Source organism: Sebastes fasciatus, chromosome 18 (genome assembly GCF_043250625.1).
Source record: "Sebastes fasciatus isolate fSebFas1 chromosome 18, fSebFas1.pri, whole genome shotgun sequence".
Lineage (NCBI taxonomy): Eukaryota > Metazoa > Chordata > Actinopteri > Perciformes > Sebastidae > Sebastes > Sebastes fasciatus.
Genome location: NC_133812.1, coordinates 7,341,490 through 7,361,965, shown reverse-complemented (window position 1 = coordinate 7,361,965; position 20,476 = coordinate 7,341,490). Strand labels below are relative to the sequence as shown.

The 20,476-nt window shown below is 41.9% G+C and overlaps 1 protein-coding gene across 1 annotated transcript; it reads left to right on the top strand.

Annotated features, from left to right (window-relative positions):
* The first annotated feature begins 206 nt into the window (after nt 1-206).
* Nucleotides 207-20,169, top strand: znf292b (zinc finger protein 292b). The gene is made up of 8 exons (XM_074615696.1): nt 207-434; nt 8,834-8,988; nt 9,202-9,280; nt 9,709-9,844; nt 11,400-11,602; nt 12,004-12,140; nt 12,641-12,782; nt 13,036-20,169. Exons 1-8 carry the CDS (start codon nt 270-272, stop codon nt 19,726-19,728), a joined length of 7,710 nt encoding a protein of 2,569 aa, XP_074471797.1. The 5' UTR covers nt 207-269; the 3' UTR covers nt 19,729-20,169.
* Nucleotides 20,170-20,476: the final 307 nt, after the last annotated feature.

The following is a 20,476-nucleotide window of genomic DNA, read 5'->3' as shown; positions in this document are numbered from 1 at the left end:
TATTGTTCTTATTTCAAATGTAGCAAGTAGTTGGTGAAAAACTATGTTTATAGAACAGTTTCCAGGACAGCAGAGCTTGTTTATGAGAATGTGCTAGTTTTGCAGGTTTAATTTATCAACATTGTAAATCTTCTTAAGTCTTTAGAACTAAATCCGGAAGTGACCGCATTATTGCGTCACCACGTTACGTACAACACCGCCTTCACGCTGCCTTACGTCGCTACGTTGTGTAGTGGTGTAGTGGGTACGCGCTGGAGCTGGGTGTGAAGATGGCGGACGAGGAGGCCGAGCAGGACCGTAGTCCTGAGAACGGTACCAGAGACACGATAGTGGAGCTCACACAGCGGCTGCAGGAGCTGCAAGAAGTCGTGGTGAGAGACCGAGACGACTCTCCGACCCAAACGTCCTCTGAGTACTGCCAGCACTTCTGCAGGGTGAGTTATTATCAACAGCCCTAACGCTAGGCAACAACACAGCGAGCTAGCACTCACAATAAAGACAACGTTATGCCCTGCTATGCGAATAATACACACAGAGGGTTGATTCTCCAGCTGTACAACACGTTAAAGTGACATAATAAAACCACGTTGCACTGGTTAAACGTCTGCTAATAAGTGAAGTGAAACAGATATAACTCAATCTGTCCGCTCAGCTAGCTAGCTACTAGCACACGCTAGCTTGTCTGCAGGAGGTAACGTTAGTTTACCGTAAAGAGTCCTTTAGGTATATATCATTATCTGTCGTGAACTGAGTCCAGCAGACTGGTACCAGTATGTTTCAATGTTTGGTAACGTTAACTAGTCCACAGTTATCAGGCAAAACGATTGTAGCTGCCGTTAGCCAATGGTAGTAGCTCTCAGCCCTGTGTGTTTGGCTACAGGGTGTCGCTTTGTAAGATAAGATAAGATGCACCTTTATTAATCCCTGGAGGGAAATGCAGGTGTTAAAGCAACAACATCTGCAAACAGAGTGAAACACAGGAGAGGTAAAGGTATACAAAAATTATAAAAACAATAATAGATATAAAAGATACAGAGTGAATGGGTGAACATAGTGTGTACAGTCCGTCAATAAATAAATGTAGCATGTACAATAAATACATGTAGCATGTGCAATAGATAAATGTATATATGTGCAGTCTATAAAGTGGTATATAGGATGTAGAGTGTAAAGTAAGTGTAACATACTAGTGTTTGCATTTGCCTTGATTATTTTTTTGTAGAACATCTTTGTTTCTTTCTATTAAGCTTTGGCACCTTTGTAAAATAAGATTAGATTGACCTTTATTAATCCCCGGAGGGAAATTCAGGTGTCAAAGCAGCAACATCAGCAAACGGAGAGAAACACAGGAGAGGTATAATGATATACAAAAATTATAAAAACAATAAATAGAGATATAAAAGATACAGAGTGAATGGGTGAACATAGTGTGTACAGTCCGTCAATAAATAAATGTAGCATGTACAATAAATAAATGTAGCATGTACAATAAATAAATGTAATATGTACATATGTGCAGTCTATAAAGTGGTATATAGAATGTAAAGTGAGTGTAAAGTGTGCCAGTGTTTAGAGTCCACGGTGGTTGCAGATATAGTGCAGCATGTTTAAAGTTCTTAAAGTCCTCCTAGTTCTCATATAGGGGTCAGCCTTGGTTGTGGAGCCTGATGGCTACCAGCATGAAGGACTGACCCAGGCACTTTGTGTTGTGCTGAGGGGGGATGAGTCTGTGGCTGAAGGTGCTCCTCATCTTGACTAGCTCATCATGGAGGGGGTGGGAGGGGTTCCCCTGGATAGCGTCCAGCTTCCTCCTCATCCTCCCCTCTGCCACCACCTCCAGATCATCCAGTTCAGATCCAACCACAGAGCTAGCCTTGCTCACCAGCCTGTTCAGTTTGTAACAGGGTTTGTTGAAGCCCAGTTCCCCCACATTCATCCTGCTGTTAACGACAACGCATCCGCTTTACGTTAACACTTTACGCTTTACTTTTTTTTTTTTTTTTTTTTAACTTTTTCTGCTTTTAATGCAGAAAAACTAGAGAGTTTTAGTCTTTTCATCACTTCATGTGTACTTTATATTTTTGTAGATAAATGTTACTGTGTGTATATACACACACTATGTATTTACTCTAATTACTTTGATATTTATACGTTCCGTTTCATTCTGAAAAATTCAGCTTTTTTAAAAAACCAACATGGCTCAGTTAAAAAAATTGTTTCACAACAAAACTCCTCATCTCTCCTCTGACACATCAGATGATTTGCTGCCACTTACACTTCATAGTGTTCAAACACAGAGAGTTTAAATGAATGCCTCTGACTGCAGTAAAATGCAGAAAAAATAAAATAGTGTCCAGGTCCTAATATCTGTCGTTAAAGGAATGTATAAAAATAAGACGCGTCTTCTGATTAATCTGGCGTGAAAATGTACTTAAACAAGAGAACAGCACGGATTTGTGAGGTTTTTCCCGCGATGCATTTTGTTTGTGTGTACGTGCCAAATAGTACTCCTAAAATAGCTCAATAATACTGATAATAACCTCCAGTCACTACAACTACTAATTTGGACTACATTACTAATACTGCTGCTCTTAATGACAACAGTAGCTATTATCAATACCAGAATGGCAATACAATAATGGAAATATTTCAACTACTACTACTACTAAATTCTTATATTAATACCACAAGAACAAGTACACCACTCTTAGAAGTTACACAACTATTAATGGCCATGACACTGATAAAAGTACCAATAAGAATTGAGTATTGGGCTCCTGTTTTAACTAATACTGCCTCTGACTACTACTACTCCTTAAAAGTTGGATACTAGTCTACTAGCACGCTATTGCACAAGAGGCACGCCGTTATTGACCAAAGTTGCACACTAAAAAAATACATTACTGCCAGTTACCTTTGAGCCGTGCACTGTAGCACATCAATAAACCATCTGCACACTTGAGTTGCTTTAAAGATGTCTGTGGTGTGTTTTATGAAAGTACGGGTTTGTCAGCAGATTTCTTGGTTGGCAACACCTGTGTTACCGATTACACCGGATATTTAACAAGACAAGATGATGCTCAATACATGTAGATTGCTTACTATGATCTTTAAGCTTTTGCTGCAGGGCCACTGGTTTCCACCCCGTCCCCCCACACTGCTTCATACTAAAAGTTTACAAATTGCCCCATTAACGTTATGGTTCCCTATTAGGTTTATATCCGAAATATTGCCAAGTAGGTGCTTTTGCTTTTTGCTCTGACACTAAGGCCCTGTTCAGACCTGGTATTAACAAGTGGACAGCTGTAAGTACAGGTGTGAATGCACTCAAGACACATTGAGGACACATTGAGATCGGATCTTTCAGACCACATTCAGAGGTGGTCTGAGGTCTTTTAGCAGTGTGTAGTGAATGTGTCCTGGGCCACATTAAGGACCCCCTACTCAACTAACATCCCGCTGGGATCAGCGGGTCTCTGCGCTCCTCAGGTGAATGAACGGGCAGACAGAGGGGGCTTCTCAGCATGGAAACGGCCTCTGTGCTCTACAGTATCCTGTCGGTACAACTGTATTTTATTAAAATTTGATTATAGGCTACATATCTACAGACTATCAGACTAGGCACGCAAAGTGCATTGTTATTATATTGTCGGAGATGTGTCAGTGATTTTGTTCTGCTGCTTTGCACGGAGCTGACACCCGGCCGCCCGCCTGCCTGTTCTCTCCTCTCGGAGGCTCTCTATATGTGCCCCGCTGTTGTCTGGCAAAAGCAGCGGTGCTGGCGGCGTGGAGGTCCCCGGGGACCGCCGGTACTGTGACCTTTTATTTTTATGTTAATACTGTGTACCAGAATTCACAAATATGTAGGATATTACTACTGACATTCATGTAATATTACGTCACAACGTCTGCTGTATTAGCGATGTGTGTACTACATGTTTTATTTGCATATAGAGCGGGGAAGTGAGATCTGATCACAAGTGGTTATTCAAGACGCATGTGGAGACGCATTCTAATGCCAGGTGTGAACAGATGTCGACTTGTGATCGGATCACTGAAGATGCATGTTAATACCAGGTCTGAACAGGGCCTAAATCCCCCATTCATCGTCTGTCAACTCTCTCTCGTCCAATGATAAGTGGGTAAAATCTGACTCCTACTACTCTGAGCTGAGACTCTGTACGGAGCAGACAATTTCAGTTCATAATTGTACTGTCAATCGTCCGACAATGGGTACATCCCAAGTCTCTTGTTTGTCGTTTCCTCGCCCCTCCATCATCGCTTAAACCGGAAGTTGTTCTGGTGCGCCATCTTGAAGACCATCCCAAAGGTCTTATTTCTGTATGGAGGAGCGAGGAGGGATCTCTGAGGAGCCATTAGCGAGGATACACGAGAGCAGCCTTCACGGAAGTCTTTTACCGACCGAAACGCCTCCTTATTGAATATCGGTTATTGATTGGACGCTGCAGCCGATCGGACTGATCTGATTCATGTCAACATTGCTGGAGTTTCATACCAGAGTGAAGACAGATAACAGATTAACAGTTTTATATTTTAGTTTCCTTCTTCACCATCTAGTTCAAATCTGTGTTAGTTGTAGGTGTTCCAGCAGCAGAAGGACTTGCAGTATCTCTCCTTCACACACCGCGGCTGAAGGAGTCTGTCACGGAAAGAGCTTCATAAGACCCGATAACTGATTTCAAACAACTTCCGTCATTTTTATTAGAAAGAGTTTTCTTTTCATGATCTGTTATTTTCCCCATCAGCTGTTGTTGTAGAGCAGGGATGTCCAAACTTTTTTCACTGAGGGCCACATAAAGAAAAATATACGAAAGGCTGGGCCACTCACTAGAGGTGAGGTATATCGCCTCACCTCTATGGTTTTAAAATTAACAAAATTAATCAAATGAGGTAAATTATGCTTGATATTTGAATATGTTTAAAGAAAAAAAACATCCTACATCACAACTTTCCATTAATGTGTTCATTTATTTTGTTACAAAAAGGGTTGGCAGCTCATTCTCAAAACAGCAGCCTGAGATTGCTTCTTAGTCAGGATGGTGATCCCCTTTCACAGCTCTGTATACAGGGGGACAATAAGGGGAAAAGAGGATGGGTATATTAATAATAAGTTATTGGGGTTGTTAACAAATCAACTAACGTTTTTGATAAAATGTTATCAACTTCAATTGACTGAATTTATTAAGTAATTGGGCTTTTGAACACATGAATACTGTGTAATATATTTTAACTCACCTATAATGGGAACAGCGCTGCACTTAGTGGGAGCAGTGATGCTGCGCTTTGGACTGAAGGATGGCTGGCAGGTCGGGAGTAAGTTTGGTGGTTGAGATGCGGAGGACATCACAGAGATGGCTGTTGGTCATTTTGGTTCTCAGTCTGCTTTTGTTCAGTGTTAACAGAGAAAATGTTTGCTCATGTATGTTGAGCCGAACAGACTCATCATTCGTTTTGCGTGGCGTTGCATCAGAGGAAACTTGGCCTCTTCCAAGCTCCGGTAGAAGTCGGGTAGGGGGAGAAGCTGATGCTGATTCTTCAGAGAATCATCACACTGCATTTCGATGAGCTCTAATTGCAGACTCTCTTCGACTTCTTCTGCATCCATCAGGAAGGGAGTCGAGAACAGCTTGATTTCTTTCTCAATGGCAGGAAAATCTTGGAAGCGCTGACTGAATTCTGTCATGAGAGATGTGATAACAGACACATATTTTCCCTTTTTAGCATAAAGGTTGACCTCTGGAAAAGCAACTTTGACTTCGGACAGCGTGGGGAAGTGCGCAACATTGAAGTTACGTAGCTGTGTCTCAAAGAGACGAAGCTTCACACAGAATGCTTTCATGTGTGCGTAAAGTTGCAAAACAATGAACAGCTGTGCGGTGTCTGTGGTATCTGTGCTCTCATCACATGCAATCGAGTAAAAATGAAAAGCACAAGCTTTATGTGACACTTGATGCTTTAAGTTAGCTGACAAGTCTTCGATTCACCGCACAACTGTGTTTCTGGACGTGCTCACGCTGTTGAATTCATGCATCTTTTCCGGGCACATTATTCCTGCGACTTTAGTGAGGCACTGTTTTATGAAGTCCCCATCTGAGAAAGGTTTCCCGTGTCGCGCTATGAGTTGAGCTACTTCGTAGCTAGCTATTGTAGCATTTTCTTGTGTTTTGTTAGCACGGAAAAAATACTGTTGTTGAGCTAGCAGGCTAGCTGCCATTAGCTTTACTTTCTCTTCTCGCTCAACACCAGTGTAGGACGTGTAGGTCTGATGTTTGGTTTCGTAGTGTCTTCGTACATTATACTCTTTCGTCACTGCAACAGTTTCATTGCAAATCAAACAGACACACTTCCCCTTGACCTCCATGAAAAAATATTCATTTTCCCACCGTGTCTGAAATTTTCTGCACTCACTTGCTATCTTGCGTTTCTTTGGTTCTGCCATTTTTGGTCATCAGTGGCAAACCTTTTCTTTGATTAATTGTGTTTTGCAGGGAATCTGCCTTGTTGAAGGCAGTAGCTCCATCTAGTGGTGAAATTAAGAACTACAATACACTCAAGCGCAAGTTTTATGTGTGGGCCACATTCCATTATATTTTTAGAATTCCCTGCAGGCCAATTAAAAATGGACCACGGGCCGCAGTTGGCCCGCGGGCCGTAGTTTGGACACCCCTGTTGTAGAGAGCCGCCACTCCTGCAGCAGGTTCTCCGCTCTGAACTCATCCGCCACTCCTGACTAGGCTTGGGCGGTAGGGTGCTGAGTAGCAGTTTGTCACTTTGTCACTAAATGAGATTAGGTGGTCCATTTTAAAGGTCCCATATTGTAAAAAGTGAGATTTGCATGTCTTTTGTTTTATTATAAAGCCAGTTTAAGTGCTGTATAGAAACTCTGAAAGTATCGAAATGTTCAATCCAGTGAGAAATACACACAGCCCGTATTCAGAAACTCTGTCTTTAAACGACTTGTTAGGATTTCTGTTTTTTGTCATATCACAACTAGGGTTGTACCGATCAAACCTTTTCAGTCCCGATACCGATAGAGATACATGGGCTTTGGGTATCGGCCGATACCAAATACCGATCCGATACCAGTGTTTAATTAATAAGCTGTATGCCTCACGTGTGTAAGTCCCTGGGATCATTATTTTATGTGTAAGGCAACATCAGGCTGGACTTAAACATTGCTTTCCTAACTTTGTAAAACAAAATGTGACCAATAAATACATAGATGTAAATTTATGTAATTGTTCTCTATTATTCAATTATAAATCATACATTAGATCAAAAGCCGGGGGTATGTGCTGTGTTTATGTTAAGGAGCTTTAATAAGAAGTGTGTGTGCTACACAAAACATGCAGTCAGTTTCATTTTAATCGCGGATCGTTGTCGGCCCTGGGAGGAGGGACGTCCTTAGGCTCGAACCCTGGTTAAAAGTAGAGTAAAGAGCCCAGAGGGAGAAGCTGTGGGTGGAGGACAATGAGTGTGTTGGCTGAAGTTAAGACATCCTAGAAGCAGAGAGCATGCTCTGTAAATAGAGCTGTCTTTACACTTCCCTACAGGCTGCTTTCTCCTGCCTGACAAGACTGCATTTGCTTTTCTGACCAAGGTCAGCATGAATCGGCATTATGTCTAGGATGCCATAAGCAGGACAATTTAGTAGTTGTTTTATCTTTGTTTTCTCATCAGAATAAATCATTATGAAGGAAGGCATATCTAACCACTATGCCTCCATTTTGTGAAGAAAAAATGTTTTGCATATTTTACACCAAAAGACATAAACATATATTTACACCTGTATTTCCGTAATATGTTTTTTTTTTCATTTACAAACTAGGGGGTTCTTAATTTAAGTTTGTTTTCTTTTGCTTTTTGTTGTTTGTTTTTTTAACCCCAAGCGCAATCTGACTGATCATATATTATATGCATTGTACATGCCATAAGTGCATTCAAGTTACTCAGTCAATCTAGTAATATGTGTTTGAGAATTGAAAAGTTCTTGGTTAAGAAGACACTTAAATGCTGTGCAGTGGACCACCACATCAAAGCTTTTCTTAATTCTTCTTAATTTAACTTCTCTTAAATTTTCTATGAAAATTGCAGTTTTTCACAATTTGGGTTTGATTCTTTATGATGTTTCTCGTCAGTCCTATTTGTTCCAACAATTTATTCACCTGAGGAGTTTGGACATTAGACTTGCCGCGGTAGTCTGTGTTCCTTTTTTTATAGAAATAAAACCCATTTAATTCAATTTCGCCGTGTTATCAATACATAGTGGTACGACAGACATTACAAACTGAAAGTGAAAGTGTCTGCTCTGTACGGGGTTTCAGCACAGTAGCAGGATCAGATTTCACACACGGGACGAGAGAGTTGGCAGATGATGGCGGAGGATTTGGTGTCGAGGCGAAAAGCAAACGCGCATATTTGGCAATATTTTAGATTTAAATCCAATGCTACTAGGGAACCATAACGTTAATGAGGCAATCGTCTCAGACATCATCGGCCTAATGTTCTCCTTCAACTAACGAACTAACTTACTCACTCACTCGGTTATATTCCCAAGCCGACGCGCACACGGACTGACTCGGTGGGCTGCTGTCAGCGGCAGCTTCGAGCGGTGTGGACGAGGTTCCCCAGTTTTCACTCCGTGTCCGTTTGTAACATTCGGCCAATAATGTCTCTATGTATGTATGTCGATGGGTATAACTGCTTGTGCTAAATACCCAACTTTCTGTTTATATTTTCAAACTGCTGGTAAAAGTTGTCAGTGCAAAAATGGTTGTTTAGTAAATGAATGACTGTGGTTCCGTCTCTTTAGACTCTGCTGGAGTATGCAGGCCGTTGGAGGATAGAGGAAGAGCCTTTGGCGCTGGTGGAAGTGTACATAGCTGCACTGCTGAGTTATGCCCAGGCTTCTCCATACCTCTCATTGCAGTGTGAAAATGTTCCTCTTGTGGTTGAGAGGCTCTCACTGTAAGTACCATTAAAGATGTGATTAACTGCAGATAAGATTTAGGGTTTACCCCCATAATCAATCATCATTATGCTGAATGCAACCCTGTTACAAAAAGCTAAATTATATGAGTTATATTTCTTTGTTAATTCTATCAAAGTTTCGTAAGTCATGTTTAAAGTGCAGGCGAAGATCAATATTGTGTTTTTGTTGATTGCCCGTTCGTTCTGCAGGAGTTTTGCAGAGCTTTTGCTCTCACTGAAGACGGACGTTCCAGATGGCTTATGGAAAGAATTCAAGTCATGTGTGCAGGTAAAGCTGAAGATTCTCATTTTAAGAAAGAAATGTGGATTTATCTTAAATAATTGTAAGGCCTAAGACTAAAACTCAAGTTTGGCACCCCATGACAATGCACCCCGCAACTTCCTTTTGTTTTTACAGTATCTTGTACTGCTAAGAATTTAGTTAAAGTCTGCTTTAATATCCACAAAATGCATTAAACACTGTTATTAGGTCTTCAGATTCAAGTGAGGAAATTTCCTTCAAACTAGATTTACTCTATCACATGCAGGGTTCATGGCCTGTTTAGTTCAACTAATTTTTCCATAACGTTTCCATACAGTTTGCTTTTCATTTGCAATTCAAACTACCAACAGCTTGACTTAATGGACTTAAACTTTAGATAGTCACATACTGTATCCTCTGCATTTTGTCTCATGGAGTTTTCCTGTTGTGTACAGTTTGCTTACAGTAAGCTGCAGGAAAATGGAATCACTCAGCTGTCCCTGCTCTTTGCTTTGGGCCAGTATGATGGTGTTTGGACCAACAGCGTCCTGCAAGGCCTTCTGTCCGATGAAAACCCACAGACTGAAGAAGGTGAGCATCTGCGCTGGTTTTCAGAGTTCTTACACAGGCCTGTAGCCCTTTCTCATTTCCCAGTTTGTACATCCTCGATTTGTTTCCTCGCTTCCTCTTCTTGCATCTTAGTCCCGCCCTCGGGAGATGCGAGCAGAAGAGGAGAGAGGAGTCAAGGCAACAATCATTTAACAAAATGAGACATCCTTGCCCCTGAGCCGTCATTTTAAAGCGATGTCGCTGTCCATTGTATTGTTATACCGCTGTATTTTATGATCTCTGTCAGATGAACATAGTTTTCATGACAACTGTTTTTATGTTACTATTAATTAAATTCACAACAATGTACGGATGCCATATTTAAATGTTTTGAATTTAACACTAGGGGTATGACAAATTGGTTTTTACAACAATACGTATCACTTTCCATGGTTCCGATATTACTCAAGGACGATATTTGGCTCATCTAAAGTGATACGATACAATTCAATGACTTAAAATCGATACAGTATCTATTTTTAGCCCAAAAATTCAATCAGTGTGACTGTGAAATAAATAGCTGGATACTGGACAGTGCTGGTCAGGATTCCTCAAAGTTTTTTCTTGTAAGGGAATCGGGGATAAATTAATTATGGATATAAACACAATGATTAATGACAAATACATACACGTTTTATTTGAAAATAATAAAAATTGCTTCAGTTCTCAAGCTACAAGGCAATGCAATATTTAACAAAAAATAAAAAAAAAACTTCTATTCAAGTTAAATGAACAGTGGTTTAACATGCTGCTTCTGTTCTCATTTTCAAAGCAAAAGTTAGAGCAATAACATTTAACATGAAATAAAATGCAACAAACTTCTCTTCAGGTCGAATGAACAGTGGTTTAACCAACCATTGTGTGCACTCACGGTCATGCGTGCGCACATCGAAATGTTAATATGCGGTCAAGCCAACCGCCACTAGCATCATAGTGGTAAAATCTGTGACGCTACAACTGTAGCACACCCATATACTGACATTTATGGTATATACAGTCAAACAGAGCTGACCATGGATGTATAAAGAGAACGGAGCTGACGGGGAAAGCTAGCGACGACCTCGGCAAAGTTAGCGGAAGTATACACTCGTGACTACGTCTGGTTTTCAAAATAAGGCGTTAACAAACGGAACTGTATATACAAAATGCATATATGGAAATAAGATTGATTGGATTATATTCATCAGAAGTATAAAACATTACATGTTCCTTTTTAAATTAAAAAGAAAATACCACTAATTTGTGAGAGAAATGTCTATTCGTTGATTTGTGACATTAAATATAAATATATATCACACTTTTTGCTCTCCGCACTTGTGTAATGAATTCGGCACCGTGTTCAGGATTAGGCATTTTACCGGGGACCAGGGAGACAGATGGTTGAGCGGTGCTCCGCCGGTGATGGCGGTCTCGGCTGGGAAGAAAATATGACATTGTCAAGAATTTTCATCTTTTATTTAACATGATGGGTGTACTCTTGTTGCACATGTAAAAAAAAACATTCCAACACAATGTGAATATTCCCACTGGTTTTCAGTTGAGGAGTTTCTGGTGCAGGAGGGGCTGGTGCTGTTGGAGATGAGAGTGAAACAGATGATGAAGGACAATCAGCTGGGGAAGGCTGCGCTGCTGGCAAAGGCATGCTCCGAGTGTCCTGCCTTCCAAGGGAAGGGACTTTTCAAGCAGATGCACCTCGTCTGCCTCTGTTCTACTTCAGAACCGGACCAGCTGATGGATGAGGTAAGTGAAGCTGGATAGTTGAGTTTACTGACTTTCATTTGTGTATGATAAAAATGTACAACAAAGAGCTTGTCTTTTGTGCATAAAGGATCCAATCACACCTAAAGGATGTGAATAAAGATGTAATTTCATTTAATAGAGCTTTGCATTACATTAGTATTGGTACAGTACAGCATTTCCATGTTGTGTTGTGTCAACTGTTACAGGACTTTCCTGTAATAATTTCCTCATCCACAAGATGGCAGACTACACTTGAAAGCATTTTGAGAGACTGGAGGCATTGATGGTGCCTCCTTCTTTATAAATATTGGAAGATGAAGCATGTAGGTATTTCCTTAAGTGGATAGATATTGTTTACCAGTGAAACCTAATTACTGTATACATGGTATCTATCTGTACAGCTTTCAAAGGAGGATTGCCGCGACGTGTTAGAGATGATCTGCAACCTGGAGTCAGATGGAGATGAGAGGGCAGCTTTCAGCTTATGCTCAGCCTTCCTGACCCGACAGCTTCTCCAAGGAGATACATACTGTGCTTGGTAAGAAAACACAAGCCACCTCATTTGATGCTCATCTATACGAGGTTTCTTTGTTTTATGGAGGGAAGAAAATATTTATTCTTGACAGGGCAAAACCAAATAACAGTGATTGTATTAGTCCCAGAATCTTCACCTGTTTTTATATGAAATTAATAAGGCTGCATTTTTATCCAACTAACTAACTAAACTAATCAGCTTTGCATGTCAAATTTCATATGTAGCTGGTGTGAAGAAATATCATACTGAAAAAAAGATTATGTTCAAGTTTAATGCAGAATTTGTCTTCAGTCCACATATTGAATCACTTAATCAGTATGTAGTGTTGTTAATCCATACTCTGTCCTTGGCTGATGAAGCTCTTCTATTACGTGTTTGTGTCATTGATAAATGGGGTAGTATTGAGAGGCTGACTGGTCAGTGTGAGCCTGAATAGATGAATCAATAGATATTAGGACATCACAGATAATAAATGGGCAATGAATTCCATTTCTTCAAACCAGGGAGCTCACTCTGTTTTGGAGCAAGCTGTTGAAGCGATTGGAGCCATCAGAGCAGGCCTTCCTCGACAAATGCCGCCAGATGTCCTTACTTTCCAAAACTGTGTACCACATCCTGTTCCTCATCAAGGTCATCCAATCAGAGGTCAGTAAACAGTCAGCTGTTGTGGTATTATCAAAGTGTGGGCCAGTACCCCCGACACGCGGGAAGGTGCGTGGGCCTGTTCATCGCTGCTTGTAGCTTTTAATTTTGCATTGTTGCTGGTAACTTTGCTTTGCCAAACAGAATTAACCCTGGATTATTGGAAGTGTTTCTTTGAATTTGCTTTATCAATTGTGGTCCCAGATGCTCCATGTGTTTGGCAGCTTTAAATTACTCGGATTCCTCTTTTTCATAGATTGACACCGCTGGACTGCCAGTGTGCATTGAAATGTGCATAAGGGCTCTGCGAATGGACTCAAATGATGGAAACACCAAGGCCACTGTGTGTAAAACTATTTCCTGCTTGCTTCCCACTGACCTGGAGGTCAAGCGAGCCTGCCAACTGACAGAGTTCCTTTTGGAGCCCACAGTGGATTCATACTATGCTGTGGAGACTCTTTACAATGAACCAGATCAGAAACTAGAGGAGGAGAATATGCCTGTTCCCAACTCTCTACGCTGCGAGCTCCTGCTGGTTTTCAAAACCCAGTGGCCTTTCGACCCGGAGTTCTGGGACTGGAAAACACTTAAGCGTCATTGTCTAGCACTAATGGGTGAAGAAGCTTCAATAGTGTCATCCATTGACTTGCTGAATGATACTGAGGACCCCGAAGAAGAGGAAGACTTCTTCAGTCAGGGGGGGTATAGGAATATCCCAGATCACAATGTCAGCGGCACTTATGAACTAAGCGATATAACAGACAAGAGACAAAAAAACAGAGAAATGAAGAAACTGAGAGAAAAAGGTTTCATATCTGCCAGGTTCAGAAACTGGCAGGTGTATATGCAGTACTGTGTGCTCTGTGACAAAGAGTTTCTCGGTCACAGAATTGTACGCCATGCACAGACTCATCTGAGCGGTGGAGAATACAGCTGCCCAATATGTACTCAAACCTTTACCTCAAAAGACACATTGCTTCCCCATGTAACATCACATGTTAAACAGTCATGCAAGGAAAGGATGACTGCCCTGAAAACAAACCAGAAATTGGCTAATCCCAAAACAGCTGCACCTGTTATTGCAGCATTAAAGGCCAAGACAGAAAACAAACTTCATGAAAATGGTGATTCCTTAGGGCAAAGTGGGGGGTTGAGTCAGAATGTTGAGGCCAGATTGGCTAGGTGTAGCACAGTGAGTAGTGATGACACCAACGTGTGCCCTGTTGGAAAATGCAGAAGGAGCTTCAAGTTTTTCAGAAATCTTGTTGCGCACGTTAAAGCTCACGGGGAGAACGAGGAAGCTAAGACTTTCCTCGAAATGCAGAGCAAAAAGGTTGTTTGCCAGTACTGCCGCCGCCACTTTATTAATGTCACCCATCTTAATGATCACTTACAGGTCCACTGTGGTGTGAGGCCTTACATCTGTATACAGTTGAACTGCAAGGCAAGTTTTCTGTCCAATACTGAACTCCTTGTACACAGGAAAACACATTCTGTTTTTAAGGCTAAATGCATGTTTTCAAATTGTGGAAAGATTTTCAATGAGGCCTTCAAACTCTATGACCACGAGGCACAGCATTATAAAACATTCACTTGTAAAGTTGTGGATTGTGGAAAGGTATTCCATTCACAACTCCAGCTGGATTTGCACAAGGGGGGGCATGCCGCTCAAGAGGAAAGCCCATCCTGTGAACAGATCTCACAAAATATGCAGCCTGGCCCTTCACTCATTGAACAAATGCTCTCCAGTCACTCTCCTCTTAAACAAGAGAATTCCCAAGAAAACTGGAACTCTGAGAGTGCTGTTAATTCAAACAATGGAAGGCTGCCCGTGTCCATTGAGAGTTTGCTGAAATCTTCACAAGCACCTGTGGAAACCTTTGGACAACACAGAGTCAAACAGGAATCACAAGATTTGCCTTGTTCAACCACCAGTCAGACACAGAGTTTAAATAATTCTGTGATTCAGCCTGCAAATTCCCATTTGTCTGATCCTAATCCACACAGACATGGTTCAGGTGGTCATTCTTTTGATAATATGAGACCACCTCAACAGACACAACCAGTACCTCCATTTGAAGCTCATTTAGGTAACGTGCCACATAGCTGTAATACAGATGTCTTGCGAGGCCAGCCACAAATGTTCCCCAGTAATGTAAATACTGGATCAACGAGTTACAACTCTGACTGCAACTTACCATTGCAAGGGCCAATGTGTAGTAGCGCCATGTCAACATTAACACCGCCCCAGAACTCCATAGAGCCAGCAATGTCACAACCACTTCCTCCAACAGTAACCCCTCAGCCACTAACTGGGAACAGATCAGAGCACTCTCTGACAACCTCAACTAGCACAGGTCCCCCTCCGGGACACAGAGAGCGATTTCACTGTGCATTTGAAACATGTACAAGGCACTACAGTTCCTACAGAAGTGCTGCCAAGCACATGAAAACAGTTCACCCAGATTTCTATGAGCAATGGAAAGTTGCCCGAACTAAAATCAAGATAACCTACGCTCCAGCACCAAGCACGTCATCTGTTGGACGTCCCAGTTCAGTCGCCTCAGTTCAGAACCAGCTGGGCAACAGAGTACCAGTTTGTGAAGTTCAGAGGAAGAACGTTATCCAATCAACTCCTTATATTAATATGGGTAAAAGGGCAAACTGTAGTTCTCTACATTCCCATTCCTCATCTGCCCGCAACCAGAATGCTTCACTCCTAATGGAAAATGTTTTAAATCCCATTGTTCTCTCTCAGCTAGGCAGGGATTCGAATCCAATCACGACACAGTCCCACGTTTCAGGTAGTCAAAATTGGCTCTCGGCCCCTGGAAGTGAACAAATTCAAAACTGTGGCTCTTCCCAAGTCTATCCATCTAACATGCAAGTGATGCCACAAGTCGACTCTACAAGTGCTGCTCTGCCACTTAGTGTCCCGTCTTGCTCTATGATTGGCTCAACAATGAACAGACCAGCAGAGTCCTTGCAGTCACCACTTATGGCAAATGGATCCCAGCGTGTTTTGCCCTCGTACATCGATGGTGCTAAGGATGTGTCCCAACAAGCTGAAGACCCTATTACACCATATACATCACAGATGCAAAGCGGTTCCAGGGCAGGAGAAAAAACAAAATCAATGCAAAGTCATGTGCAGTCTAATTTTTCCTCTCCAGACACAGCAAGCCAAAAACACATTAACAACCAACCTCAAGATGGCGTCTCTGAAAACAATCCTGAAAATCAAAAGCCAGCCAGAAAAAACAAAAGAACCAAATGGCCAGCTATTCTTAGGGATGGCAAATTTGTTTGTTGCAGGTGTTACAGACAATTTAATAGTCCCAAATCCCTTGGAGGCCATTTGTCCAAGCGTGCAAGCTGCAAACCATATGAAGACTCAGAATTGAACACAGACCTGCCAGCATCGTTTCTTGACCTTCTCAATTCAGAGCAAACCGTTAGCACTGCTCAGCCACAGTTGTCTTATAATCCTTCTGCTGTTTATCAGGAGAAGCCTCATCAGTCAGTAACAAATGGTTCAACAGCTGTAAAAGACTATCCCACCCCTAACTATTCACAAGATAATTTGCCAGAATATGGGGAGGGTGAGTCAAGTGATGACATTCTTAAACAAATCATGGCTGAATCCAACTTGTCCGAGCTTTTTGTGAACACACCAGCTGGCCAGTCATTGTTCCAAAACCCTTGTGTTCCCTATTTAGCGGGTGAACGCTTGCCAGGGAGCTCAGTCATACAGCATACAGAAAATGTCCAGCTGAAGCGAGAGGACAACTCGTATAGTACAGCCCGTTATCCTCAGCCTGACCCACTTCTTTCTCAGATTCTCACAGAAAACCCTTCCACTGCTGTTCCTGGAAGTGTTCCCACAAACCACAGTGAAGGGTATAACTCTGAGACAACCATTCAGACACCACATTCTAACCAGGCGATGCAAACACTGTTACCTGATAGTCAGCTTAGTGCAACAACAAGTGGCAAGCAGGCTGAGATGCAAAGGATGACAACTGAGCAAGATATTAAAAAGAGACTGCGGGAGCAGATTTTGGCTGGCGACTTTCAACGTAGAAACAGCTTATGCCATTCAAGCAACACTGACCCTAATGCCAATTCAAAGAGTCCCATGTCTTTTGACCCAATGTGCAGTCCTTCTGATAATTATGGACTTCATCAAATGTCTTGTGATGCAAAGAGTGACTCAGCTAGTCAAGGACAAATCATTCAAGAAAACTCTACAATCATCCCAGGAGACGATGACGAAGTCGAACGACTACTAAACACACAGAGCTTTACTTGTTTCAGAGAGACGACCACCCCGCAGCCAGAGGTACTGAGCTCCACAGGCGTTCTGGCAAATGATGCAGATCTTGAGCCCACTCAGTTATCTGCCAGCCAGCAACAGTGGATGACAGAAATTCAAAGTGCATTTGAAAGGCTTGACTTGGTCAGAGAAATATCTGAACAGATCGTTCAACAGCCAGCTCCCGTGACACAAAGTAGCAGTAGTACTCCGAAAATCCATACAAGTCCTGCAAAGAACATCGTCAAGCCGTTTGCTTGTGAAAATGAGTACTGCACATTTAGTTCCATGTCAAGTGAAGCACTTTGGAAACACCTCTCCAAAACTCACAACTACACAATTGAGATGGTGAATGTGGTTAAAAAAAGGTACGGCCAATATGCTCCTTTCAAGTGTCAAAAATGTAGTAAAAGATTCACTCGTAACTCGAACCTTCGCGCTCACTACCATTCAGTTCACAAATTGGCAGCTAAAGAAATTGCAGATCTAGATTTGAAGCGCAGAGAGGCCAAAGCCGCTGCATTTGCTGCTCTTCAAAACTCTCTTTCTACAGAAGCTCAAACCACAATGGCCAGTTCACTCCAAGATGCAGTAAAACGTGAATACCCATTACAGGCATTTGTATCGCTCACAAACATTGACATGACTAATCAGAAATGTCAGGATGACAGTCGCTCCACAGTCATTCACCCCTTGCAAACAGCTCCCATGCACAACCAAGCAATGACTCCACCAGTGCAGGCCCATACCTCCACATCAACCTTTCAGTCAGTACAAGCAGGGATGGCAGCACACCACTGGTCACATGGACCGCAAAGAACCTTGCCCAAGGTGCGCACTCAACGCGTGAGTGGTAAACAAGTTCAAGTCCATTTGCCCAAAGTGTCGGCTCCTCTCACCCAGGCTCTGTCTGCCGCACCTCGAGCTAATGCGCCTCCATCTCTCGACAAACAATCTGCTATCAACAGGCAGGCAATAGTTAAGTCAAGCATAGACATAACCAAGAAGACAAAAGAGAAGAAGCCCATCTCAGGTGATGCCATGAGTAAGTACAGACCATATCGTTGCGTTCATCAAGATTGTGTGGCAGCCTTCACCATCCAGCACAATCTGATCCTCCACTACAGGGCTGTTCACCAGTCTGCTTTGTCAGCATTGGAGGTGAACAAAGAGCAGGACCAGAGTGATGGACCGGATGAAATAATGGACCACGATGAGGAGGAGCCAGAGGCAGAGATCCCCCAAATTTCGGAATTCAGATGCCAAGTCAAAGACTGCTCCCGAGTTTTCGTAGAAGTTCCCAACCTTTTGCAGCATTATCTTCAGCTGCATGAATTCAGTCTTGACAAAGTTGGCAATATCTTGTCCAGCATCAAGCTCGGCAAGTTCGCTTGTAGCCACCAAGGATGCACAGCAACCTTCACGGCTTTCTGGAAGTATATAGGGCACGTCAAAGAACAGCATAAAGACATGAAGTTGGCGAAACATGAACAATTAAACGGCACGTTCAAGTGTGAAATTGAAGGCTGTGACCTTTCGTATGCCACAAAGTCAAACCTGCTCAGACATGTCATGAAAAAGCATCAGGACCTGTACCAGCCTAAACTAAAGAATCAACAGATAAAAGAAGAACCAATGATGAAACAAAACTCAAAGCCTTTACATTACCAAATTACCAAGACAAGTAATGGGAAGGAAAACATCGAGAGCAATAAAAAGATCCTACAGAGGGGAAGTGACACAAAGAGAGTTAGCAAGGCAAAAAGCAACCACTGGACTAAATATGGAAAACCCTCCTTGAAATCTAAAGTGGAGGCATCTTCAATGTGCACTAATACATTTCCTCTACAATACCCCTGTATGATAAAAGGTTGCGATTCAGTCATGAAATCAGAGCGGAGCATATTAAAACATTATGTGGGACACGGACTGTCAGAAAAGTACCTGGAACAGCAAAGGAGTCACTTCATATTCTGCAAAAAGTTTCCTAGGCAGAAGTGCCGCTCCATCAGGAGTGATGATTCCAAATCGGACAACACCTCTGACCTGTCGGACAACGAACTGACAGCAGACACTGGCCTGGAAGCAGGGGAATACGGATACTCAAAGCCTGTCCTACGCAAAAGGGCCTCAGCAGGGTCCCCTGCTACATTGTTTGACAGCAAATTATCAAACGATGAAAGTTCCGATGGCTCTGTGGTGCTCAAACGCAAACGAGGACGTCCACGAAAACTGATCGGAAAAGCGGCGAAACGCAAGAAAATTCCACGTACGACCAAGGTCGACGTAGTTTACAGCAGGGACGACGAATCCGACTCCTCTTGCCCTGCGGTAATGCCGGAGGAGAACGTTCCGCTGGCCTCTTTTAAACCGATGGGATTTGAAATGTCTTTCTTAAAATTCCTGGAACAGTCGAATAAATGTGAACATCCCTTGGCGAGGAAGGCTGATGTACCAGAGACATCGAGAAAGACATCCAGTCTGAACAGCAAAGACACCTATGTCAGGTTCAGCAACCGTCAGAATTTGAAATCACTTAGTAAGGTCAAAATATTTATAGACGGGGCCTTTTCAGGTTCCACTGACCTTATGTTGAAACAGCTGCAGGAGATGGAGCCCACAGTGGTATTGTAAAAAAAAAAAAAAAAGTGACTAACTTGTTTTTTTGTTGTTTTTGTAAAGCAGAATCTCAGGACAAGAATGAGTAAAATCTGCTGCGTACTGGTGCCCTACATGTGAAATATTTTTTACACATCCAGTTATTATAAAAAACACGTTTTTTTTAATTATACTGTACTTATCTGTACAACTTTTGTCTTTTTTATGGAAAAGTATATAGCATGTTTTTATTTATGGACTGTCAACAAGTTCCCTGAACATTGAAATATGACATCACCTTTTTGATGTCTTAATAATCCCCATGGGGCTTTGAGACAAATGGACTTTGAAATGGATTGTATTGTTGTGTGTAGTTTGTGATTTGAAAATGTTGATTATTGTGTGTAGGTTATATAGTCTGAAATCACCTACTGCCACCAGCAGTCTTACTATTAAATGAACAGTTTTTTACAACCAGTTTGACTTGTTTTTCATCATTTTGTCATTTGGTTAGATAAACTGCAGTTCAGGAGTTTATGGTTTGAAGGTTGGAGCTGCTGCATGCACACTGAATAGAAAATGATTGTGGAAGTTCTTGAATTATTAAAAACAAATGGGCTCTATGCTGTAGTTATGATTTCTGAACTAGAAAAATGGGATTCTTTGTTTTTAAATACTCAGAAATCAGTATTTTTTTTAATGTTTCTTAATTTGTATATCAGTTATTTGCATATTTGCTTTTTTGTGCTCAAGTCAGACGTACTGTATTTCCCAAAATGTTGAA